General features: G+C 42.1%; 2 protein-coding genes across 4 annotated transcripts; both read right to left on the reverse strand.

Moving 5' to 3' along the window:
• Positions 1-924: 924 nt before the first annotated feature.
• LOC119725801 lies at positions 925-4,452 on the reverse strand. 2 transcript variants are annotated; one of them, XM_038197380.1, is made up of 3 exons: positions 4,399-4,452; positions 3,877-3,943; positions 925-2,349 (listed from the first exon to the last, which is right to left on the reverse strand). In XM_038197380.1, exon 3 carries the CDS (start codon positions 2,324-2,326, stop codon positions 1,103-1,105), a length of 1,224 nt encoding a protein of 407 aa, XP_038053308.1. In that variant the 5' UTR covers positions 2,327-2,349; positions 3,877-3,943; positions 4,399-4,452; the 3' UTR covers positions 925-1,102. The 2 variants fall into 2 exon arrangements, with proteins under 2 accessions (XP_038053308.1, XP_038053307.1); XM_038197379.1 differs by lacking the exon at positions 4,399-4,452 and having other exon boundaries at positions 3,877-4,046.
• Positions 4,453-11,118: 6,666 nt separating this feature from the next.
• On the reverse strand, positions 11,119-24,731 carry LOC119725802. 2 transcript variants are annotated; one of them, XM_038197382.1, is made up of 5 exons: positions 24,680-24,731; positions 22,598-22,683; positions 21,431-21,520; positions 15,998-20,709; positions 11,119-15,556 (listed from the first exon to the last, which is right to left on the reverse strand). In XM_038197382.1, the coding sequence occupies exons 4-5, from the start codon at positions 20,703-20,705 to the stop codon at positions 11,187-11,189; spliced, it is 9,078 nt and encodes a 3,025-aa protein (XP_038053310.1). In that variant the 5' UTR covers positions 20,706-20,709; positions 21,431-21,520; positions 22,598-22,683; positions 24,680-24,731; the 3' UTR covers positions 11,119-11,186. The 2 variants fall into 2 exon arrangements, with proteins under 2 accessions (XP_038053310.1, XP_038053309.1); XM_038197381.1 differs by having other exon boundaries at positions 11,119-20,709.
• Positions 24,732-26,224: the final 1,493 nt, after the last annotated feature.

The following is a 26,224-nucleotide window of genomic DNA, read 5'->3' on the forward strand; positions in this document are numbered from 1 at the left end:
CATATTTTTTGTGTACGATAATATGGATGCATCTGCATGTAGTCAAGGTTAAAAGGGAGAAATTGATGGTTTGGGGTGTTTTTCCTCATTTTTCCAATAAAAAAATTAGGGTAGGGGTTGTCAGAATAGGGTAGGTAGGGAAACCGGAAGCAGAGGTATTTTTTTTTATTGGCCTTAGGAATGATTTGCATTTTAGGCTATGACTATCAGGCAAGCAACTTTTTAACCTGGTGATTTCCTTGTTTTGTTTTTGTTTTGCCTCAGGAATGATTTGCAGTTTAGCCTATGACTATCAGGCATGCAACTTTTTAAACTGGTGATTTCCCTGTTTTTTTTTTTACTTCTAAGAATGCCATTACAAATTGAAAAACCACTGTACAAAGTCTTGTGCGGTTTGGAATTTCCTCGTTTTTTCTAAATTGGCAGTTGCATGTTTGGACTATCCAACTTTATAGTAAAACAACTGCCATACATGTAGTACTGTGATTGTTCACAATTACAGGTGTATGTAGCTATAACCCAAAAGGAATATCTTCCATCGAAAAAAAAATCAGAAATAAAAGCTTTCATACAAAATGGTTTGATACAAAATAATAAGCAAGGGTGTTTACAGTTTTAGTTTTAGGCCAAAAAAAAAAGTCTCCGGTTTCTGGTATGGAGCTTGCCCAAAAAAAGTGGTGCGGCAACGCGGCTTTTTTTGTTTCTACCTGACTTTTTTGCTTCAAATGTCGGCTGATGACTGCAAATGGTGCCCGACTAAACTTAGTACAAATAGGCCTATATGGGATTGGGAGTCCAGAGAGGCCACATAAAGCTTATTCTCGACAATAACTCCATCTAAAAACACGTTAAAAATGTGCAGCAGCAGGATTCCAGTCAAACCAGTGAGTTTGGCGGTTTTGAGACATCATCTTTTATTGAAAAAAAAACTTTTTCATTTTGCCGACGCGCATGGCTACAGCAACGCGCGCGCATACCAGAAACCGGAGACTTTTTTTTTTGGCCTTACATTTTCATTTTATTTAGCTTCCCACTACATATCCCCATACAAGTTTTTGTGTTCATGGTTTCAATATTTCAGCTGGAATGACTTGGCTCAGAACTACATCTGTGTATCTACATCAACCTCATCGTATGTATTCTCAGATGGAGGCGGAGTGTGCTTGGGAGGTGGTGGGGGTTTGTTTGGAGTGGTCTCCTTATGAGGTGTTGCATAAATGGGTTGCTTGGTCGGTGAATTCTCCTCAACCTTGTCATCCAATGAGGCTGCTTTTCCAAGTCGAGGCATTGTGTGGGCGACCCGTGGGGTATTGACAACCTCTTTGGGAGTCTCCTCAGATGGGGTGTGCTTGGGAGGTGCTGGAGGTTTGTTTGGGGTCGTCTCCCGATGCTGGGTTGATTCTCTTGGTGCTGCCTGAGGCTTGCTTGGCGACTTCCCCTCTTCTGAAGTGGTTGGCGTGCCTGGTCGAGGTGGCGCTGTGTGGGTCTTCGGCTGATGTGGAGGTGGCGGAGGGGGCCCACCTGGGGAATGTGAGGGTATGGGAGGTGTGTTGACGGATCTACCTCGCTTCATGGGAGGCGCCTGGGGGCGACTGGGCTCGCTGACACAGCTCAGGAAGCCGTCAACTGACTTGCGAAGCTTCTTCTTAGCCGGGTAGACCAATTCCTGGAGGAGGCTGATCTCTTTGGTGTCAAAGAGCAAGAGATACCTGGAGCTGGGAACAAGAGGATGTGCAGCCGGTGCATCATCGAAGACAACACCCTTGATGGAATGAAAGTCCTCAGTGTGTTCGCGATACAAAACGTAGTCTAGGAACGACAGGCCGTCAAGACGTTGGAACAGATTCCGTGGCATGGCTGGTGGCAGCTCATCAACTACCACATCCCCCTCGCCGTTGGTGGCCCTATCACCTTCTGCATGGCCCTGGTCATAATGCCCCCGGACCCACTTCTTGCATAGTTCCAGCATGGCGTTCCGTTGCACTGAGACAACACGGATGGGTTTCTCCGTTACGAACAGCCGAGCGCAACTGGTTTCATCACCAGAGGCATTGTTGGTCATCTTCGGCACCGGATCGTCGAATCGAGTTGAATACACGTGCGCGGCTATTCCATCCTGCCAATGACCAGAAAATGAATACAGCTGGGTGTTGGACTCCAGTGTGATGTACCTCAGGTCAATGGCTGTCAGGCTACACTTTCTGAGAACGTCTTTTGTGAGATCTGTCTTAAGGAACTGCCCAAATGTCCTGCTGGAATTAGCAGAGGAGACGGCATCGTAGATACTGGAAAGTTCTTTCACTCTGTTGGCAAACTTTTCAGCCATTGTGACAATTGTTTCTCGTCTACCTGCAGCAATGAAACCGAAGAAAGACTGGAAAAATTAGATCCACATCGGCCCAGATTAATGCTAAAAGCAATTTTTTTGTTTTAAGATTTCTGGATGCTATTTTTTACTTTAGTACTGCATCACTCAACTGTTAAAAAAATCCTCTGGTACCTACATGTACAATGTAGCTCTATTTCTACACATTCTCTGTTGTGGTTACACCACCAGACTACTGAAGGGTCAATTTTTGCAAAAAGTTGGACATGCACCAGTCTAGTTTTTAGCTAAAAATTTAAACCGCTTGGCTTCACTCTCGAGTGCTAAATGTTTAAAGAAAGGCAGTGGATTATGTGGATATATAGCTGGCACGGTTTTCTTTTATTAAAATTTAATGATACATGTATGCTGCCGGATAGACACTGAACATGCAGTTTTTACCATGACAAAATTTAGTCTGGTCTGTGCTAAAATAGTTTTTGTTACTTCGTATACATGAGATGGAAATCAGACCAGACTTAATTTTCTTTCAAGAAATCCTCCAGAGCCAAAAATCACAAAAAAGAACTGCAATACTTTGCTATAGTATTAAATGCTGGAGTCAATTTAAATAATAAAAGAATATCTTTATTTTTTTTTTTAATGAATTTTTTGTTTTTAAATGTTGATACAATGTTTTTAATAATGTAGGCCTACTTGTATATACCCGTCAAAGATATGCGCTGTACAATGTAGACGGCTAATAACCAATTTCTTCATTTATTTGTTTGTTTGTATATTTCTCTCAGCCAACAGCAAATAACTGCCAATTGCAGGCCAAGTAAAACATTAAACATATATTACAATTTACATTTATGATAAAATTACATTAAAAATTAAGAAAAAAAATTTATAGGCCTACAATGTACACTAAAAAAAAAAAAAAAAAAAAAGAGCAACTAAACACCAAAAAAGATAAAAAAAATTATAAAATACTTCTTTTACACACACACACATTTATTGACACTGCAGTTTAAGAAAAGCCCCCTTTAAAACTGAATTGAGGGAAAGAATGTTGCAACCTGATGCTGTTTTTTCTTCATATATCTCAAAGAAGGTCAGTCATTGCGAAAATGATGATAAAAAGACATGAATCTGGGACTGAAAAATGTCCAATTTTGTTAGGAAGTACTCAGAAAAATTTCTAGACTCTCAATCCATAGACTGATAGACTTTGTAGGGCCTACAAAACCGCTGAAGTAGCGTCAGGTTGCAACATTTTTTCAACACTCTTTCCAAAATGAGACTCACTCATTGCTCAATCGTCATGATCGTTAAATTCGTTTTTGATCCAGGAACGTTTGGGGAATTTTGTTGGCTAAAGGAAATAAAGAGTAAAGTTGGTCTCAGCTGGTTTTCCATTGGGGGGGGGGGGGGGTGCACTTAAGGTCCCAGTCTAAACCCCGGCCGCGCCCCGCCCGGTCACATACTTTACTGTACTATGACACTGTCAGTCACGACTGTATGACAAGGAGAAACTAAATTCACCGCCATTCACATCTTAAACCTACCTGATGGAAGCTGGAATCGACCGTTGTAGCGCCTAGGAGAATGTTGCTGCTCTGCTGTACGTTAACACTGCGAAAGAACGGACAAAACTGAAAGACTCGTCAAAATACTTTCCATCTATACTAGACTGAGCGGACTACCGTATGTTTACATATAACAGCAACACTCTCGCTAGTCATGTTGACCTCTGACCTTTATCAGTTCGATACTATCTAGGACTCGATGCGGATATTCGCTACACTGCAAAGAATCGATACCCAGCGTTTCATTACTATGTGCTCGCAAAGCTGTCGATACTTCTATTGAATCGGTAAAAAGAAGTAAAAGGAATCGATTTTCTTTCGAGGGAAAGCGAAAGTGGCGTACTTTGTACTGATTTTTTTTAGTTGGGGTTGCATTACGGAATAATTATAAGATTGAGTGCCATGCCCGAGACAAGAAAGCGCAACCAAAAGGTTTTACAACTACAGTTTGTTTGTAAAGCAATGCTCGAACCAACTGAGGGGAATTTAAAGCCTAGCAACCGTTTTTCTTCTTCGAGTGCTGTGGAAAGTTGGCCACGGAACCCGGAAGTACATGCATGCGCTCGGCGCTGACATGGCATATCGCGTATCGGGCTAGGCTCCGCAACGATTTACTGTCACATGCTCTAGTCACACGTCATGGAATGTCATTATTTCCCGGTGACGTATGTCATCATACATGCATGTGCCACAGTGACAATATATGCCTCTCGATTGGAAAGCAGTGATTTTCATTTTTTATTATTTTTTTTTCGGGTGCACCCCTCCCCCGCTGAAGGGGGAGGGGGACGGTGCTGTCTGCGATGAATATATGGCGCCCTCTATTTTGCGTCAGCGCCCAAGATCCTTTCCTTTGATAGCGATGCTGTTTAGTTTGGAGACAAGACCGGTATACAGTCTCGCGTTATTGGGTTGATTATGCCCGAAACAAAACTGATCAGGCCTAGAAAGTGAATGATAGAGTGAATCGGATCGAGTTCGATGATCGCGTCATTATCATGTCGAGGTCATTTTGTAATAAGGATACGATTTCAATACAGTTTTTAATTATTACAAGGATTTGTAAGACTATCTTGCTGACCTCGATTACAGTTGCATACCGGTATAATTTTTGTGTAGACATTTCGAGCATGGGTTGGCAGGCCTTAGGGCTACAGTGTTTTAGTACACTTTTGTTTACCCTGGCCGGTTCGGAATGTTATATTGTTCTTCACGGTAATGAACAGTTTTGGACATTTGCTCTCTGCGTGTACACGCTCAGTATATGTGCGCGTGCGTTGTTGAGAGACCAAAACAGGCATATCTTTAAAACCGGGCAACGTACAAATCTGGGGTGATCAGAACATGAAAGAAGACATCTTTAGCTTTCTATAGGAATGAAATTTGTCAATGACAGTGCTCGCGCGGCACACTGTAACGACCATTTTAGTTTGAAAAAAAAAACACATCCACGCTTTGTGCTCCTATTCAATAGTGCACATCACGAAGCGTAAACTAGTTTTTTAGCACGCATGTCCAAGTGTTTTTTACCACAGCGTCAAAACAAAAAGTTCGGCAACCTTGGGGTGACGTCATTCATAAAGTTTATAAAATTCTCTATACGCTGATATAAGAAGCATGCTATTTGGACAATAAATTCCCACGACCATTTTGGCTTAAAAAATATAGCCAGCCAGTGTTTTGATAAGTTAGCCCATGGTTAGCCACCCACACACGCGCGCGCGCGTATATACATTGTATATAAATGTGCGCGCCTGTTGTGTAGCGTGGGTGTTCTGAAGTGTGTGTATGCAGCGCCCCGCGTACTTGAGCTATGTCCGTTTGCCTATATAAACTTTTCATTATCCCTCTATCTCCTGTCCCCTGTCAAACTGTCCACCCTCCCTTCCCTCCCCCTCCCCGACCCATTCCTACTCGCATTCTTCAGTCTTGTCTGGTCTTACTTTTCAATTTCCAATTTTTGTTTAATTTTTAATTTTTATTTTCTTTGTCATTGTACTTTAGTTCATTTGTTGGCCGAATAAATAATAATAATACTACTACTAATAACAACAGGGGCGTATCCGGGGAGGGTGCCCCCCCCCCCTTGACCGGGGGAGGGGAGGGCTATTGAATCATCAACCGACATCTTTTCTTTCCTGTTATCTCTTGAGCTTATTCATTTGTCACTCAAGTATCATCAAAAGCTAGTTCGAACTTAACTCCATGCACATGCCTTATTTGTTGGGTATGTTGCCGCATGCATACTCGTTCTTGGGGGAAGACGGCAAGTTGGGGAATACCTCCAGAATTTACAGAATGGTACAAGTCAAGAACACAATAAGAACATAATGGCTTTGCATGGCAACAGACAGCTCAATTAGGATTATTGAAATGGAAAAATGGTGAAGAGGACGGTCCTGAAGCAGTGGAGCGACAGACAAAGTAGACAGACAAAGCATGCAACATTGAAAAGGGACGGGAAAAGTAGTGGACCCAACTACATGTACATGTAGAATTATACAGGTCGAGTGACCCTTTCACAGACGCATCATTAAGGTTCCGGCTAAATGCTTTCCGATACAGTTGGTAAATATTTTTTTTCTGAGTTCTCCTTTAATTTCATCCTGCATGCGAATGGCAGAACAGTTGAAAAGAACTTATAGTCCGTTACAAACTGTCGATTAACGTAAATAAAGGAACTCCGACTAATTCTGCGAGAACGCCAACGCCAAATCAATGAATATACAATTTCGGTGCATTTTAACATAACTGTTCTGTATTTCATCAAAGCACAGTATATTGGCTATTGACATATTACATGTACATTGATACAGATATTAAGAGTTTTATTGTTCAATCAACTTGTTCAATTAATTAAACTTCATGCTGAATTAACCTATACTTTGGTGAAACAAGTTGCTGTGTTTTCACATTATTTTTACGGTTAAACATGGACTGTTTTTGTGTCGGATCAATAAAACGATCCCAAAACCACAAAGAACAATTTTGGCGGGGAAATTACATTACTTTAAAGGGAACATTTTCTCACCGAAATTATTTTACAACAGGCCGATTCAGACCATACAGTTCAAGGGTCACGCCGAACCAAAAAGATGTACATGTACTGTCCATACACGTTTGCGACGTTTTCTTTAGTCTGCCATATTAAATAATATTGAAAGCAGTACGTATTTTTTTTGAGACTCCATTGTAGAAACGGGGCAAATGTTGCATCACGACGCCACTGCTTATATCATATTATTATTATCTCAATGAAGGTCGGTCATCACAAACAAGTGGAAAAGTATGAATCTGGGACTGAGAAACATTTCCAATTAGGTTAGAAAATACTCGGAAAATTCATACAACTCCAAACTGTGTATACACACAAGCAAAAAAAAAGTAGCGCCGGGTCACTATACATTCTTTCCATATAGAAATGAAAGCAACGAATAAAATTCATACTATAACGAACAATTATTTGTGATTAAACATACCAAATGTTTTTTAGCCTCGCTTAAAAAAAAAGGGAAAGTGAGGCGTGGCATGCAATCCAATAATAAAATAGTCTGGCACCATCCATTCAACAGTATATAATATAAAAACAAATCAGGGAACACGATCGAAAATGGCTCCCACGTGAATAAGGTATATTTAGGAGGATTTGGGGAAGACCTGGTTTTCGGCATCAGAAATAAAAACTTGAACTAAATTTCCATCAATTACAATATGGCCAGTCATCACACTGAGGCAAGGGACGTCACTGTACATTTAACCTTCCAGTTTGACAACAGTAATTCATAACAATGGCGTATTAAACATTCAAAGTATTCCGCATAATGAGTAAATATATACTGGAATGCACACTTGGGGAGTAGTGCCACAGCCAAATATTACGCATCATCACGTGTGGGTTGTGCAGGATTCCCGGACTTTTCCCACTACTTTTCCTGTTGAACAAATAACACAATTCCAGTATTTTCCGTGACTTTCCATGGAATTAAATTGCAGGATTTTCCAAGATGTGTTCACGAGTGCGCATCCAAACCCCGTCTTTTCCAATCTTCAGGGGAATTTGGCTGTGGGCACGACTCGGCCCAGTTCCATTTACGGGTTCCCTTGCTTACAGCGCCCTTTGGATAAGACGATAGGACAGGCTATTTAGTTAAAAGAAGTTATTTCTTTTTCATTCTTACGCCCCCCTTTTTTGTTAACTTGAAAGATTCTCAGAGTGGTTGTAATGTAACTTTTTACAGGTTAACTTTGAATTGAATTATTAGAAACTATATATTCAAAATTGAACATCAAATTTGATAATTACATTAACAGGAATACAACTCGTAACAAATTACTGTAAAAAATCCTTGGGTTTACATCCTTGCGTCATAATATCGCACTTTTTCTTCTCAATCAGAAATTCCTAAGAAACAAAAATTAAAAGGAATTATCAAGTAATGCATAGTTGCATACATGATCGTACTGTGGACTTTTGACATTTTCAAATTCAACCTGGCCAGGCAGCCTTAAAGGGATATAGGGTCATTTGCTTTTCTTGCATTCTGTTCGCTCCATATAAAATACTACTTAAAATTCCTTAAGGAATGTTCAAAAACTTAAACCTGTTGAAGTTTTAGCTGAGTGGATATCACAATCATCAATAACACTACATGTAGTTCGAAACGGTAGTCAATATTGACTGATAGTTGGAAATCACCTAAATTTCTTGATATCTTCTACGTTGTAAATGACAAGCAGATAGACCGACCAATTTCACTGGGTGCTAAGCAAATTCAATGGGTACTTTCGCCGCTTTGTGTAATGCCGGCAAGTTAAGCCATTGTGCCCTTGACGAAAGGCTACCCAAACACATGAACGCCACTTTGTGTGCTGCCGAAAAGCTGAGCCCACTTTTACGACAATATGGTACAAAGCGGAATGGAATAGGGATGATTCCCAAATACATGTACAGGGGGACTAAAAAAAAGCGAAACCCAAATGTCGGGACTATAGACTTATATCATGCTTCCACCATTTTACATGTACATGTAGTAATGTTCCCTGTATCCAATAACAGTACTGAATGATAATTGGATAAAAAGGAACCAGACTATTTTTCCCTCCAGCCTCGCTTTGGTCACATTGTTTTCAATGGGGAAAAATCAAATGGCTGTAACAAGATAATGGTCTATTGTTTCAGTGAAGTTCTGCATGTACCTGTAGCACTTTCAAAATATATAGGATATGAAAGCCCATTCCATATAAGCTTTCGTTTGTACAAGAATCATTCAAATCACTGATGTAGTTTTCAGGTAAGGGAATTTTAAACACAACCCACATTGTAATGTTCTGTCCACGGATCACAAGAAGATAAGTGTTCTTCCAGCAAAACGAAACCAAATCACACGGGTGTGTGTGAATTGTTTCGTTTTGCTGAAAGAAGGCACACCTTTTTTTTGTGATCCGTGGACAGAACTTTAAAACGGTAGTTGTGTTTAATATTCCGTAACTTGAAAACTACATGAGTGATCTGAATGCTTCTTGAATTAAAGAAAGCTTATAAATTGGGCTTTCCTATCCTAGATTTAAAAAAAAAGCTACATGCATTACTTCACACAATAGTCCCACATTTGGGTCTCGTTTCTTTTTTGACTCCCCCTGTATAGGTGCGCCACCAAGAGCTTGTCACAGAGTGTCCACTTTTCAAGTTTACAGTCGACAAAAACATGGCCGACTTGCCACGATTTGAACAAATGTCAGTAAACAACTTCAGGATATTTTTTTTCATAGATCGAGGCATACAATTCTTCCGCCTCATAAAAAAACACACCATATCTTGATATAAAAGACAAGAGAAGAAAAAGATAAATCTTATCATATGCATACACCTACTACTGACCGGACAAACTAACAATTTTAAATGGCCCGCGCCATGGAAAATTTGTCGACCGTTTCCCACAATGCACTGCAAAAAATTGACTCTCCGTGGTAGCCTCTTGGTGGCGCACTGTATTCCGAATCGCTCAAGTTGCAGCTATGCAAAAAGTACATGCTTGGCAAAATCAGGTTAAAGGGAATATACACCATTTGCTTTTGCTGTACTTTTCAGAAATGGATGGAATTGGGGGGTTGGAAATATATAGCAAATATAGTTACACTGACTTTTTTTAGGTTTTGGGTTCGAAAATGCTATAAAAACCAAGAAAAACGATCATTTTCCTGTAGTCTGGATCCCTGACTCCATATAAGAAGAAACAGAGCAGTTTACTTACATTGGGGAATTGTAAGGTCAGGGAACCAGTCTAGCTGGCTCGTACCCGTTCATAGGTTTGTAATCGATTGCAAACAAGTGCGATGGTCAATTGGGGCCAGTATTTGAAAAAAAAGCCAGTTGTTTCCAACGCTGATCGGCCGATCAGCGTTGGAAATTGATACAAAAATACCACTTTTCTTGAAAATGACAGTATACCAGGTGCCATGATTTTACAGGATTCTTTACACTGTCATTCACTAACAGTCCAGCAAGGTATTTCAAAATGATTTGGTAGTTTTATTTTTTGATGTTTGCAAATGTTGTATTTTCCCTTTAAGTATAGCATGCAGTTTATAAACAAGTAAATTTGCAGTTCATATAGCAAATTTCTGGTAACTGCCATCAAAGGAAATGTATTACATCTGTACATGTACATGTAAAGTAAACGAAGCAATGCAAAGATTCCTTTTCTTTTCCTCAGAGGTGCCCAAATTTGAACAAGTTGAATTGACCACGACTTGCATCAAACCATAATAACCCTCCAGGGTATTTTGGCCAGAAATCTGAACCCTGCTTAACACAACAACATGAAGTGCTGTCTAAATGACAAGCCTGCCCAGTATAGCAAAATCCATCAAGACACAAGTCTCACCAAAAAAAAATGCCTCAGCCTTCAGAGTCCGTGGTCACCGAATGCTGCAGGATACAACTGTGGATTTGTTCAATGGGACTATAGCTCTCATTTTTTCAGAATTGTTTGTTTATGCACTGGTGTTGATGGCTGAATGCACCAAAGTGCCCTAGACTTTTCAACCTGATGCACTGTGTTGCATCTGGCAGGATAATTAGCGCCTTGGATTTTTTGGGTCTTCATTTCCTGCTTTCTCCTTGTGGTTTTCTCCTTGTGGTCTTCTTTCCCTGTTTTTGTTTGGTCTTCATTCCCTGTGTTCTTCTTGTGGCTTTCTCCTGTCTTCTTTCCCCGTTTTGGGGGTCTTCATTCCCTGTTTTCTCCTTGTGGTTTTCTCCTTGTGGGCTTCTTTCCCTGTTTTGGGGGTCTTCATTCCCCGTTTTCTTTTTGTGGTTTTCTCCTGTCTTCTTTCCCCGTTTTGGGGGTCTTCATTCCCTGTTTTCTCCTTGTGGTTTTCTCCTTGTGGTCTTCCTTCCCTGTTTTGAGGGTCTTCATTTCCCGTTTTCTTTTTGTGGTTTTCTCCTTATGGTCTTCTTTCCCTGCTTGTTGCGTCTTCATTCCCTGTTTTCTTCTTGTGTTCTTCTTTCCCTCTTTGTGGACACCTTTAATGTGTCTATACAAAGTTCCTTTTTGGCGGAAAGCATCTCCACAAATCTTGCATTTGTATGGTTTGGCCCCTGTATGAATATGCTGGTGTGATTGCAGTGCAGCTGTGCTGTGGAATTTCTTAGGGCACAAGTCGCAGGCAAAGGGTCTTACGTTTGTGTGAGCCCTGTTTATGTGCACAGTAAGAATCCTCTGATATTTAAAGACCTTTTGACACACTGGACAGGAACGCCGTTTGTCTCGATGTGAACGCAGGTGTACGGCCAAGTAGTTGTTTTTAGGGTAGGACTTACCACAGAATGGACAGATGAACTCGTGGGTTTCGTGACAGCGCGTTTTTCTATGGCTCCGTAGAGCCTTGTGGGTTTTGTATGTTTTACCGCAGTGTTCACAGATAAACGGGCGCTTGTCAGAATGAATAACCTTGTGTTTTTTTAGGCTTACAGCTGAAGCGAAGATCTTCCCACACAAATCGCACATGAACTGCTCACCCGACCTGTGCTTCTTGTATTTGTGAGAAAGAAGACACTGAACAGTCTTGAATCTTGCACTACAGAATGTACAAGTCAGCTCTTCTTTGCCTGGATGTATCGCCCTGTGTTTGCGAAGAAAATACTGCATGCGGAAACCCTTGTTGCAAACAGTGCATACGTATAACTTGACTGGACCCGCTGGGTGCATCTGCTGCTTATGCGCATGAAGTCTCCAAATAGATTGGAAAGATGCTCGACACTGTTTACAAGAATGCAAACACTGCTTCGTGTGCATGTATTTTAGATGTTTGATCAAGGCGTTTCTGTTTCTGACTTCCATCTGGCATTTTTCACACTTCCTTGGTTCTCCACTTGGATTTGCGACCTGATCCTTCGGATGAAACATCAGCTTATGTCTATGCAGGTGTCTCGCGGTTTTCAAATGTTTCCCACAAGAACTGCAAAAGTTCAGCTCGTCACCTGCGGCATGAATTTCCTGGTGTCTTGTATAGCTTGACATCTTCAGAAAACTTCCGCCACAGGTCATGCATTGGAATCGCCTATTTCTCTTTCTTCGAAAGGCATCTTTCATTTCTTTCACTTTGCTTCTCCCCTTTTGAGCCCTCCGCTGTACTTCAGACTGCCAACTGCTGTGACGTTTGTAGAAGACGGCCCTGTGTGGTTGCCTTGATGGCAAGTGCTTTCCACCACACAGAGTACACTGTATGGCATTCATATGCCAGTGGGCATATTCATGCCGAACTAGACTTGACATCGTAGAGCATGTTTTGCCACACACCTTGCATGCTAACGCTTCACTACTTGTATGAACATCCAACTGATGTTGCCTTAGAAGTGTTAGGTTCTGAAACCATTCCTTGCACTGTGAACAGGTATAATGTCTGTCAACTTGGTGCTTCGAGCCTTCATGGTCTTTGAGTTTTACTAAGGACGAAAACTCCTCCTTGCACAAAATACACACGTAAACAAATGCTTCATCTTCCACTGCAATATCACCAGCAAACTTTGGATCTCTGCGCCGATGGAGTACCTTGTGCCTTTCCAAGTCGCAATTCTTGAGGAATCCTCGGTTGCAAAGACGGCATTGGAATCTTCTGAGGTTGGTGTGAGCCCATATATGGTGCTCTTTAAGATGGCTGTACACCCGGTAGGTTTTGTCACACAGATCACAAGTGAATGGTCTCCCTTCACCATGTGACTGCATTTTGTGTTTTTGGAGCAATGTCTTTGAAGAAAACTTTTCATCGCAGTGATTACATGCTACGCATTCAAAGTCACTCCGACTTGAAGTGGCTCTTTCTACAACATCCAAATGCCCCGTTTTCCGTTTGTGTTGATTCAAGTTGGACTTCCTTGGAAATCCCTTATCGCAAACCTGGCATTTGAATTTCCTGATGTCGCTATGAGACGTAATTTTGTGCTCCTCAAGATGGTTTTTGTAGAAGTACGCTTTGTAACACTGATCACACTTGAATTCCTTTTCGTCCGCATGTGACCACGTTTCGTGCTGCCTGAGCAATGTCTTTGATGGAAACTTCTCATTGCAGAGACAACATGTTAAGGAGCCTTCTGCTGTGTTCTGCTTTCCTTTCTTCCTTTGATTTGGCACTGTTACATTGTGGACCTTTTTGTTATGGTTTACAAATGAACTTCGATAAGTGAATGCCTTATCACAGTGGTCACATTGGAACGTTTTTTGCTTTGCGTGAACACGCTCATGTGCCAACAACCTTGACTCATGGATGAACACCTTTCCACAAAACCTGCAAATGTAATTTTGTCCTCCGGCCGATCTTGGTCGAGCGTTATCCACTACAGCCTTTTCAGTTGGAAGACCTGCCGAGTTTTCACTGATTGGTGATCTAACTTTGGAGCCACTGGCATCATCAATTGCTTTGGAAGTTTCTGGAACAGGTCCTACCTCGTCATCACTATCATCATCATCAGCTGCTGGTGGTTCATAATCACTGTCACTTCCGGCATCATCATCAGAACTACTAGCTGCACTTGTTTCTCTTGAAGCATCTGTGAAGGACACTGTTGGACCATCACCATCAAAAGGTGCATCAGTTGTTTGAGGTTCAGTCTCATTCTTGCTTGAATTATCTGTTTCATCGGAGCCAGCAACCATGGACAACAGTTCTTCAAGGTCTCCACATGGTTGTGCACTGCTTCCTGCTCCAGGTGCATCACCACCAACAGAAGCTCTTGGATCAGTCTCAGAAACCTTTGGCTTTATCATTACTCGATCAGTTGTGTGGGTTTGCTTGTGTTGCTTGAATTCAAACTTCCTTGTAAATTCTTGGTTGCAAACTGGGCATTTGAATTTTGTGACGTTTTTGTGGGTCCGAAGATGTTCTTTCAGGCGGTTGTTTGTCCGGTAGGTCTTCTCACACTGATTACATTGAAATAGTTTCTTCTCATGTGATAGTATTTTGTGTTGTTTGAGCAACGACGAAAACTCTTCATTGCAGAAACTAAACATTGCAGATACATCAACGGCATCCAGAGTTTCCTTCAACTGACTCTTCTCTTTACCGCTTTGAAGAGGCATCATCACTGTCTTTTCATTCGGAAGATGTGCTGATTGTTCACCGATCTGCAACCTTACTTCGGCGCCACTACCAGCATCAGTTCCTTGTGATGCATCTATCAATCTTACTTCTGAAGAATTTGGAGAATCTGCTACTATTGGGAAATCTTGCATCATCACTTCTAGACTTTTAGCATCTGCTGCCTTTGAAGTATCTGAAGCAAGCCCTACTTTATCATCACTATCATTAGCCTGTTTGGCTGCTGGAAGTTCAGTGTCGCTGTCATTTGGACTTGCTGCAGCCTTATTTGAACCAGTTGCTCCTGGAGTATCAGCAGCGGACACTATGGGACCACTACCAGCCACAGACGCATCAGTTGTATGAGGTTCAATGGCACCCCTGCTGGAACTCTCTGCACCCTTATCAGAGCCTGCAGCTGAACACAATGCCTTTGAAGTATCAGCAGAAGGCGTCATTAAACCATCACCACTCTCCGACTCATCACTTGAAAGAGGTTCAATGTCACTCCCGCTTGTACTCTCTGCAGCCTCATCAGAGCCAGCATCAGAGCACACTGCTCTTGAAGAATTGGCAAGAAACCTTATCTTTGTACCATCCTTGGCATCAGTTGCTCTGGAAGAAGTTGAAGTGTCTGGCGACCCGACTTCTGTTCCATGATCTGCATCAGATCCTCCTGATGACGCTTCTGAAAGGTTGTCACAATCAGTTACTCTTAAATCACTAGGCACCTTTACATCTGTACGATTCTCAGCATCAGCGGCTTTGAAAGTTTCAGGCATGTGCCCTGATTGGTTGACACCAGCTGTAGCCCCAGCAGTTGATTTTGGTCCGACATCACTCAGGTCTAAGTTAGCCCCAGTCTCTTCAGATGTAGTGGCTAAATGCGAAGATGATTCTTCACTGACCCCATATAGTTGCCTACAGGTACTGCTACTTGTCCCAGCCACATCATCACGCGTTTTTTTAGAAGACCCAGGATTGCTCCTTATCCTAATGCTGTGGGTCTGTAGATGTCGACTGAGCTGGGGTTTCCTAGCGAATCCTCGTTGGCAGATTGGACATGTTAACTTTCGAATCTTGTCGTGAGTCCAAAGTCGGTGCTCTTTTAGATGGGCTTTAGTCAGGTAGGTTTTGTCGCACTTATCACACTTAAATGGTCTTTCCTGCACATGGGCCTGCTTTTTGTGTTGTTTAAGCAATGAAAGTGACAGAAATTTCTCTGAACAGACATTACACTTGGGAATACGTGATTCGCTGCAAGTGGAATCCTTATCCATAGCCTTCTGATTTTGAATCAAATTGCTCTTCTTTTTCCTTCGAGGAAGAAATGACATCTTGTGGGTTCCTATTTGATGGCTTTGGAGTCCACTTCGGTGTGAAAATGCTCTAATGCAGAGGTCACATTCGAAGGGCTTTTCACGTGTATGAACACGCTCATGCTCTATTAGCCTCGCCCGGAAATTACAGACCTTGTTGCAGAACCTACAGTTGTACGTTTTCTCTCTGGCCATGTGTTGTTGAACTTCATCTCCAGCTGTCTTTTTGGACACAAGACCAGCATTGTTATTGATTGACAACTTGACGTCCTTACCACCATCAGAATCAGCTGCCACTGAAGTATCAGGCAATCCCACTCCTGAACCTTTGTCAGTGTCACCAACTGCTGAATCATCGCTTTGTGTAGACTCGCTGGGATTTTTTACATGACTCTGAAGTGAGCTTTTGAAGCCATGCATCTGCTCCCCGGAGTGAACACATTCGTGATCAGAGAGACTTGACTGATCAAAAAATGTTTTCTCACAAACAGTACATGCAAACGTTTCCTCTCCCCTGGACTCCTGCTCTGTTTCACTGACTGAGGAAATCCCTTTTGCTTTAGCTGCTAGTCTTGTAACTCTAACGCTGGAGGCACCACTTGCCTCAACAGCTGCCAAAACTGTTTTATGGGTCTTGACGTGTTTGCTTAAGTCAGATTTCATGCGGAAGTTTTTATCACAGTACTGGCACTTGAACTCTCTGAGGTTCGTATGGGCTCGCATGTGGTGCTCTTTGAGGTGGGCTTTAGTGCGATACATTTTATCACACTTATCACAACAATAAGGTCTGTCCTTCATGTGTGTCAACTTGTGCTGCTTGAGCAGGGCGACAGATGAAAACACCTCTTTGCAAACTCCACACTTGCTGACGCACTGCGAGTCTAAATTGACACTTGTGCTATCTCCTGCTGTGAGGGAAATTTGTTGACCACATATGCTGTGCCCTTCTGTAACTTGTCCAGTGGCTGCACCGCTTCCACCAGCAGCTGCTAAAGTCCCACGGTGAGTCTTGGCATGTTGGTTTAAGTCAGCTCTCCTGCAAAATTCTTTGTCACAATGCTGGCATTTAAATTCTCTGAGGTTTGTATGGGCTCGGATATGGTGCTCTTTTAGGTGGGCTTTAGTGCGATACATTTTATCACACTTATCACAACAATAAGGTCTGTCCTTCATGTGTGTCAACTTGTGCCTCTTGTACAGGTCGATAGATGGAAACACCTCCTTGCAAACTCCACAAATGCTAAAGCACTGTGAGTATATTTTGACAGTTGTGCTACTTTCTGCTGGGAGGGAACTTTGTTGACCACATTCGCCTTGCCCTTCTGTAACTTGTCCAGTGGCCGCACCACTTGCACCAGCAGCTGCCGAAATCCCATTATGGGTCTTCGCATGTTGCTTGAAGTCAGACTTCATGCGAAAGTTTTTATCACAGTACTGGCACTTGAACTGTCTGAGGTTCGTGTGGGCTCGCATGTGGTGCTCTTTGAGGTGGGCATTAGTGCGATACATTTTATCACACTTATTACAACAGTAAGGTCTGTCCTTCATGTGTGTCAACTTGTGCCTCTGGAGCAGGTCGATAGATGAAAACACCTCTTTGCAAACTCCACACTTGCTGACGCACTGTAAGTCTAAATTGACACTTGTGCTATCATCTGCTGGGAGAGAACTTTGTTGACTACATTCGCCTTGCCCTTCTGTAACTTGTCCAGTTGCTGTGCCACTTGCACCAGCAGCTGCCGAGATCTCCTCATGGGTCTTGGCATGCCTGTTCATGTCAGATCTCCTGCAGAACTCTTTGTCACAATGCTGGCACTTGAATTCTCTGAGGTTCATATGGGCTCGAATATGGTGCTCTTTGAGGTGGGCTTTAGTGTGAAACATGTTATCACACTTGTCACACCCATAAGGTCTGTCCTTGGTGTGTGTCAACTTGTGCTGCTTGAGCAGGGCTAGAGACGCGAACACCTTTTTACATCTACTTACTCCACACTTGATGACAGACACAGATTCCAAATTGGCACTGGCTTTACCTTGTGCTCCATGGGAACTTTGTTGACCACCTACACGTTTGCCTTGCCTTTTCTTCCCTGTTCCAGTGGCCTTTTGGATTTCACCCACAACAGGTTCATTGTTCTCGTGGACTAAAGACACATGAGGCAGGTTCTCATACATCTCCTTTGATGTACATGCAGCAGCCACAGAAGATGTAGTGGCTTCCGTCTCCCCAAACTTTTCCTGTATGCGAGGACATTCATGCTGTAACAGCTTTGTGTAGTGAAGGAAATCCTTTTGACAAAAAAAGCAAGTCAGTGCATTCTCGGTGTCTTCCGTCTGTTGAACGATGGAGCTCTCGCCCGCTTGTACAATCTCAGCTGGATTCTCTTCTTGGTGACTTAACTTGTGGTGGTCCAGATGAAGCTTCGTCTGGAAATCTTTCTTGCAGATATTACAGGTGAACAACTCAATCTTGTCAACGACAAGCTGCAACATGGGAGTGTTCGCACCCAAAATTTGGTTAGCAGACCTGACGGATGTGCTCTGTATCGAGGCCTGACTGACACCAGGGCTGTCATCCTGCTTTTCTGTAAAAGGTCCAGGACTGAAGACTTCCCTACAGGACATCTCAATGACGTCGTCATCCACGTCATCAAAAGTGTCATTTAGTCCAAAATCATTGTCACCATCTGACGATTGGGCATCTGCATCACTGTACACTTTTCTCAATTCACTGTGTCTTAAAGTCTCTTGCAATGTACTGAACGGCTGGGCACTGAGAACCACTCTGGGTACTCTCAAGTTCAATGTTCTCAGCAAATCTACCTCTCCACTGGTTTCATGCACTTCACTGTTCCTTACGTCATGCAGGAAACCTGGTATGGCACAGGCAGATTGTCCATGTGTACCTCTTTGTACATTTAACTGACTGTCTGATGACCTAGGTTCTTGCTGTTCCCACAAGGATACAGAAACTTCACCTATGCATGCGTCACTGGGGTTAACAGCTACAGGAGTGAGATGCCCAAAATTGGTGGCACTGTTTGATGGCTGTTCACCAAATGCTGAATTCTTTTTCTTTTTCGTCAGTGCAGCAGCCCTTTGAGTTTCCTGCATTAAAGTCTGTAATTCAGGCCGATGCGATGCTGGAAGACCATCATTGCTGACTGGGTAATTTATTACGGATGCACCGTCGGAATGTTTTGCTAATAATGCTCTGCCACTGTCTGGGTTCTTCTGACAGATCTGTTGGTGGCGTCGAAGACTTTTTGGCTTTGCAAAGTCTTCGCCACAGAAAGGACAAGAATGGGGCTTTCCATTTAAGTGATTCAACATGTGGGCTTTCAACTGGTTAGTGCTCTTGAAGGATTTCAGACAAACACCACAAAGGTAGGGTCTTTCCATGACGTGTTTGATCCGATGTCTCTGTAAGGTTTTCAGAGAAGGGAAAGTCTTTTGGCACTCATTGCATACAAAGGGATCAATGCAAACACTTTGCTTGTGCTGACTGAGGTCTGTTTCCGTCACAAAGGTCTCCTCACATGTATCACACATGAAAGGCCTTTCCTGGTGCATCTGCTTGTGTTGTCTCATCCGATAGTACGTTTCAAACGAATTACTGCAGATTCCACAGAGGTATTTATCCTTGTCGGATTTTGAGCCCGATGCCGATGACGGACGAGCAGATCGACCAATGTTTTTAGCTTTAGCATGGGTACGGAGGTGGAGATTAAGCCCTGAAAGCTTCTTGAAGCTTTTTTGACAGAACTTGCAAGTGTTCTTTCTGGTGGCTTTGTGAGATGACCGTTGATGTCTCTGAAGACTGGATGCTTTTTTGAAGGATCTACTGCAGCTGAGACATTTGTAAAGCTTCTGCACAGCTTTGTGGCTTTCTCTGTGTTTCTTCAATCCCATATGGGTTAGAAACCTCTTGTTGCACGTGCCACAGACGTGCTCTTCTTTCTTGTGCTCTTGGAGATGCTTCTGCAGTTTTTTGGCTCTGGCAAACATCTTCTTGCAAACGCTACACACGTGGGGTCGGTCCTTATGCGCTTGCCTGTGTTTTGCAATTGCATAATACGTTGGGAAAGAAATGCCACACTTACTGCAAGGAAAGGTTTTTCTATTCCCAGCATTACATGTATGAGTGGCCATGTGTCTGGCAAGACCGCTTTTCGCGGCGAAAGCCTTTCCACACTTCTTGCAATCAAAGGGCTTTTCATTAGTGTGGATCCGTTCATGCTCCAAATGGTGAGTTCGGCACTTGAAAGTTTTACAGCAGTAAGTGCACACGTAGCCCCTCTTGTGGGTCTTGCTTGAGTCTGAAGCATTGTTACTCTCCTGGCTCTTGGAGTGGCTGGCAGTTTGATGTTTCAAAAGTCTTCTTCGGGTCTTGAAAGCTTCACCACACGAGTCACAGCTGAACGGATTGTCCTCCATGTGTATCCGAATATGCTTCTCCAGGTCTGCTTTAGTGTGGAAGGCTTTGCCGCAGACTCTGCAGCTAACAGTATCCATGGCCAAATGAACTGATCTGTGACTGCGAAGTCTGCTTCGGAGAGAGAAAGTTTCACCACAGATGCCGCACTTGAATGGTGCTCCTCCAGAAAAAATCTGACTGTTACTGGTTGATTGGCTTGGCACAATGTTCAGAGCGGTGTCTGGGTCTTTGCTATGCGTCAGTTGGTGTTCTGCACAAGGAACTCCTGTTTGGGAGGAATTGTTGCAAACCACACAGGATGTTTGTTCCTCCTTGATCAGCAAGTTTTCATCAGAGTTTCCAGCTTCGAGGGGCACCTGCATAGACTCACTTATCTCCACTGACAGAGTTGTCTTAACTTCAGCTACAGTTGTCAGGTCCATCTTTGCTTCTCCGATGGGGATAGGGGCAGTCTCCTCTGCTGCATGACCAGTTGCCATGTTCCTGAAATTAAAAGTACAAATCAATTTTTAAAATTCAGGTTGTGTTGAAGAGCAGTAATCTAGATCCTTTTCATAGGGCCTTAGTACCTAGGCATTATTGTGCTGTACCTGAATACACCAATAAAAAGAGCTCACAGGCAATCACCTCAATCCCCCCCCCCCCTTTCCCCCTTCATTCCCCAAACAGGAAAATAAATTACAAATCACAGAAACCTCAAGATTCAGGGAAACAAATTTGTGACCATACCATCCTTTTTAAAAGTTCACTGCGCATAAAATGGGGGGGGGGGGGGGACACCATCTTCTTTTTAATTGGCTGTATAAAAAATGACAATCATGGGCACTATCGGACAATACATGGCATTCTTCATCCCGGCCCCTTTGCCAACAGGACAATTTTGCCAAAATAGTAATTAAATGGCAGATGTCATGACCCCCCCCCCCCCACATAAACACACACAGTTGTGTTTTACTATACTCTTGAGGACAATGTTTTGTGTTTCCCCTTGTCTCTATAATATAACACTCTCCCATGGAATAAGCACATACATGTACACTCACGATTGAGGACTGCTTTCAACAAAAGACAAGAACAACAAAGAATCTGTTTGTTCTCTTTGTCTGTCTGTCCTTGGGTCTGTCCTTTGTCTTTGTCTATCTGTCCCACCACCCCTCTAGCGACACCTGTGGATGTATAGGTCCACCTCCCCCTACAAACTCACCTTTTTGGCAATTTGTCCTGACAAACACGACTCCTAACACTCTTGCTTCCTAGACCCTCATGACGCTGTTTTGGCTGTGTGTATGGTGTACTGAAACAGCAAAAGAAATAGGTCTTACAAGTAACTTAACATGTACATTTAACTAAAGTTGTTTTAACATAAAAACCTGTTCCTCCTTCATGCAAAAGCAAGAGCAGAGAAAATTTATGACATCAACAATTGAGGCTTCAATGTGACGTTCGACGTTACCCTAACGAATTCACTTTGAACTACCCGGTACTATGAAATCCAGTGCATTTGACCATTTTATTGGTTGAACGTTCACAATTTGCACGTAGGCATGCGTACTATTACCGGTGTATTTCATGGTCATCAATTCAAAACGCAACCCCACAGCTGCATCACGCAGAACGTGCGATGCACGCCAATGCCCACAATAGGAGTTGTTTACGACTTATTCGCAAGCTGGACACTCCATTACTATATACCTAGAGGGGTGTTTCGAAAAACATGAAGTGAAATTGTTGAACAAAATCGTTGGAATTTTTTTATTTAAGACAGGTTTTGACTTTTGGACCGAATAGTTTTGATTTTTTTACCAATTCTATTTATGAATGCGAATAAATATGTTTGGTTGGTATAAAACAATTCGTTTACGACTGGTTGGAGTCTGCATGCTGATAATTGCCCTCACCTTCGGCTTGGGAAACTATCAGCATCCAGACTGCAACCAGTCTTAAATGGAGTGTTTAAAACCTCCCAAGCAAACATGTATTCCCTTATTGAAATGCCTGAAATATCGCCAGGATGAACAGCAATACCTACATGTATCAAATAGTGCCCATGATAGCTGCAGCGCACCCTATAATACACGTGTACATGTACATGTACAGTCAAATCTTGTTAGTACAAACTGTGTTATTACATACAAAATTCTGGTTATAACAAACATAAAGCCTTAGTCCCGACTGTGCATTTATGTGCACAATGAATGGGACTGATGTTCCTCTTTATACAAAATTCTGATATAACAAACAATTTGGCTAGGTCCGAACGAGTTTGTATTAACGAGACTCAACTGTACATGAATGAAAATGGTGTCCAGCCCCCCCCCCCCCCCTCCCCCCATTCCCCGGGCACAAATACACCTGTCCTCTGTAAACCTACCTGTTGGCGAATTCTCTTGACAATCTCCTGACTGTCTTGCCCCCTTACGTGTCCATGTAGATTCTCAAACTTGGAAGAAGCAAACTCTAAAAATAAAGAATGGAAAGTTAGCCCAAATAAATTTAGTAAGATTTAGTGTTTGGTTATTTGAACATGTTTTAATTCAATCGGATATTTGACTAAACGAAATGCACAAATCAAGTTTAAATGCACCTGCCTGGTACATGTACATTGCGTGCAATGGTTGGGACACATGCCTGTGAGAAACTTCTTTACCTGATACAACGTGCCCTCTGGAGACGTGTGTACGGAACAAAAGATTGTATGTACCGGTACGTCTCCACAGGGCAATTATAGATAAATAAGTCTCCACAAGGTTTTCACGAAATAGATCTATGGATTTTACTCAAAAACCAGAAATTTCCAAGCTACATGTATGTTGATCTGTCGCGAATGGAAGAGTTTAGAAAAGGGACATTAAGTCAAAATTTCAGCCAAGGAAATTAATTCTGGTTAAAATAAGAGTATTTTTTAACTACACTTTCACACTCGAAAATTTTAGTACACGAGAACAAAGGAATGTCTCCACAAGGATACACATTCCAGTATGCATGCGTGTGCACTGAACAGTATGCGCTTAGTAAAATTATGTTTTGACAAGGTTGCCATACAAGGCAGTCTGCAGAGACGCCTTTGTCTACCGAGAAGCTCGACCCGTAAACATGCCATGGCAGTATCTATGATACCAATTGTCTCTACCATCTTCAAAACATTTAGAAGTCTTCACATTTGCTTCTGCAACTTTTTATGAGCTGAAATTGTCAAAGGGGCTGGTATGTGGTTATGATTTTTAGGGTCGATACAGTTGCTTGAATAAGGAAATTGTAAAAAATTAAATATTTTACCAAAAAATGTCAGACAAAGAACAGGTCCTCAGTATTTCATCAACAAAGTTTGAAGACTCAATTCACTTTTTAAAGGAGACTTTTCTTCCATATTTTGCACCTTTTATTTTTGAGGGAAGTCACATGTTTTCAAAATGAGGCTAAAGACTAGACTGGTACATGTCCAAACATGGTCCAACTGTTTGCAAAGACTGACCTCTTCATTCAGCATGTTCAGTGTCTTAGTCTCGAGGCTGAACTTGGAGAAATAAAATGTAGTACCAGACATGCCAGATGTTTCTTTTAAGTACAAAAACGTCCATCAAAACACAGACATTTCCCACAGACAGCTGCACAGTTTGCCCCTAAACTCCGTAGGGCCTACCTCATGACATACATGTACTCACGTAATATGCGCAGAACAAACGTCGCTCGATTCTGTCAGTCTTTTGGCCAAAATGATGAAAAATAAGTAAATAATGTGACGTCACTATTGAAGAAAAACAAGTCGCGCTTAATCAATGACTGTTTCATGTACTGATATGTGCCCCGCACCAAAAACCCGCAGTCAGACGGCGCGGGGCACATATGACTACATGAAACAGCTATGAGTAAGCGCAACTTGTTTTTCTTCAATAGTGACGTCACACACGCGCGCAATGAATTATGCATCAGTCATGTCAGTGAAATAGACTGTGCAACTCGGCAGACACATTTAATTGTGAGCGGTAAGTTCAGACTATTTTGTTCTTTTTTCAAAATTACCGGTTATTTGAAACAATTTGAGGGGTCTTATGGAATGTCATGAATGTGTGGATCTATCCAGGGTTACTGCCTTTCTCATTTGTATTTTCTGTATCAGTTTTTTTGGGCCTTTTGTCCTCGCGAGGGCATGCACAAAATGCATACCGTCATGACGACCGTGTAAGTGCCACCAAAGTATGGCAAATCGGTGGAGCGTTTGTATGGAGGGGTACCCGCAATTCAACGCTCCACTCAGTAGAGCTAGTACAGTCTGACAGTCGGCGTGGTGAAAGTGAAACATTTTCCATTTCGATAATTCCAAACTCAGTCATGACCATTTTGGTCCCAGTATTTCACATAAATATAATCTTGATATGCACAGGTAGCTGTAGGTAGGTTCAAAAATCCCTGAAGTGTCACACGAAATGGTGGAATTTACGAGACTTTTACTTACCGAACGGAGGTCACAAAACCTCTTTTTTCTCTGTCGTCGTTGGTCGTCGATTGAGGGCGCTTCAGTTACAGCGCGGTTTTAGTCCAGGCATGGTGCACTGAACCAATTCAAGCCCCAACAGTGTAGGCCTAAAAATAAAATCAACAAAGTTCAGGGCCAAATAGCTGCATGCAAGCCGACATCACTGGGGTTTCTCAAACAAAAATGTAATTATTGTCTTATCCTTCATCTGCCTATTTCTTTTAAATTTTTGGTGGGTTAGCCAATTACATTTTTAAATATTCACAACAAAACATAATCACCTCCCGAATTCCCAAGACTGCATGCAGCCATTTTACAAATGGCATCCGTTCACTTTCTCAGGCAAATTTCCATTTTTAAACCGTGATTTTATCAAATCTGCTCTCAGGTGGAAGCCCAAAACCAGGGAGTTGATCCTCAGCTATATTTACACAACAACCCTTTTTTAAGCCAAACGGTATCCTTTTTTAAAAGAAATGGGGGGAGGGGGCACTTTTTATGTGCTAATCCGACAGCTGACGTAGAAATTCTCACTTTAATTAGTTCACTGCACGCTATAAGTTTCATGCAAAAGTGTACGCGTGAGATCTGATAGCATGAACTAATAACTTGGTCAGTTCTTGGGACGTGTTTTGGCTAAATATCCGACTTTTGCACTCTTCGACAAAATGTTGAAAGAGAGAAAATGTTGAGTATTTATCAATTGTTTTCTCCAATGAAAGTTTAGTAGCAGTAAAAAAAATTGAAACACGAGTTTTTGGGTTTATTTTTGGACTTAATTTTAAAACTCTGAACAAACGTTTTCATTTGGGATTGCTTGTACGCCCAAAAAGATACGCCTGAATTTGACAATACTAGAAAATATCAATACAAAATATTAAACTTATTTTGAGGATGAAACTTGAAAAACAGAACTAGCCTAGAAAGCAACTTATGATAGGCTTCCTATGGCTAATGAACTGAGCGGTGTGGTAACAATTCAAATTGATGATATAAAATGTACCCAGTCTGCAAACTGACAAGAAAGCATGCAGCGCTCAAGAAAATGCTGGAGGATTCCAAAAACACACCGAAATTGTGAGTTCTTGATACATGGAGGTCAAGGAAAACGGTCATAAATTACACAAAAATGATTTTTTGTTCAATTGATATTTCCTTTATGTAAATCTTTGCAGTGAGCTGAGTAGAGGTGGTGATATTGGCAAATGTTGAGCGAGGTGGTCACTGAAAGTAGGTGGGTCGCCTCATGTTTGAATGGGCAGGGGAAACACTGACCTAATGAATAAGGGCGTTTATGCTATGCATGTTCACAGAAAAATCATGTAAGTTAAAGTCTTGTGTCATCCCAATAAGCCTCTGTACTGATGACGTCACACTTTGTTTACGTGTGTGCTTTGTGCTCAGTGGACCGTTGGCCCCCACTGGCTCCATAGGAAAGTGCACATGTAAACAAATTAAGTGTGACGTCATCAGTACAGAGGCTTATTGTTAAACGGAAAGTGAACGAAGGTAAATCAAGCAATC

This window comes from Patiria miniata, unplaced genomic scaffold (genome assembly GCF_015706575.1).
Source record: "Patiria miniata isolate m_02_andy unplaced genomic scaffold, ASM1570657v1 HiC_scaffold_19, whole genome shotgun sequence".
NCBI classification, from domain to species: domain Eukaryota; kingdom Metazoa; phylum Echinodermata; class Asteroidea; order Valvatida; family Asterinidae; genus Patiria; species Patiria miniata.

Coding starts and splice junctions, on each gene's coding strand:
- LOC119725801 (XM_038197380.1), bottom strand. CDS start 2,326: ATGGCTGAAAAGTTTGCCAACAGAGTGAAAGAACTTTCCAGTATCTAC.
- LOC119725802 (XM_038197381.1), bottom strand. CDS start 20,705: ATGGCAACTGGTCATGCAGCAGAGGAGACTGCCCCTATCCCCATCGGA.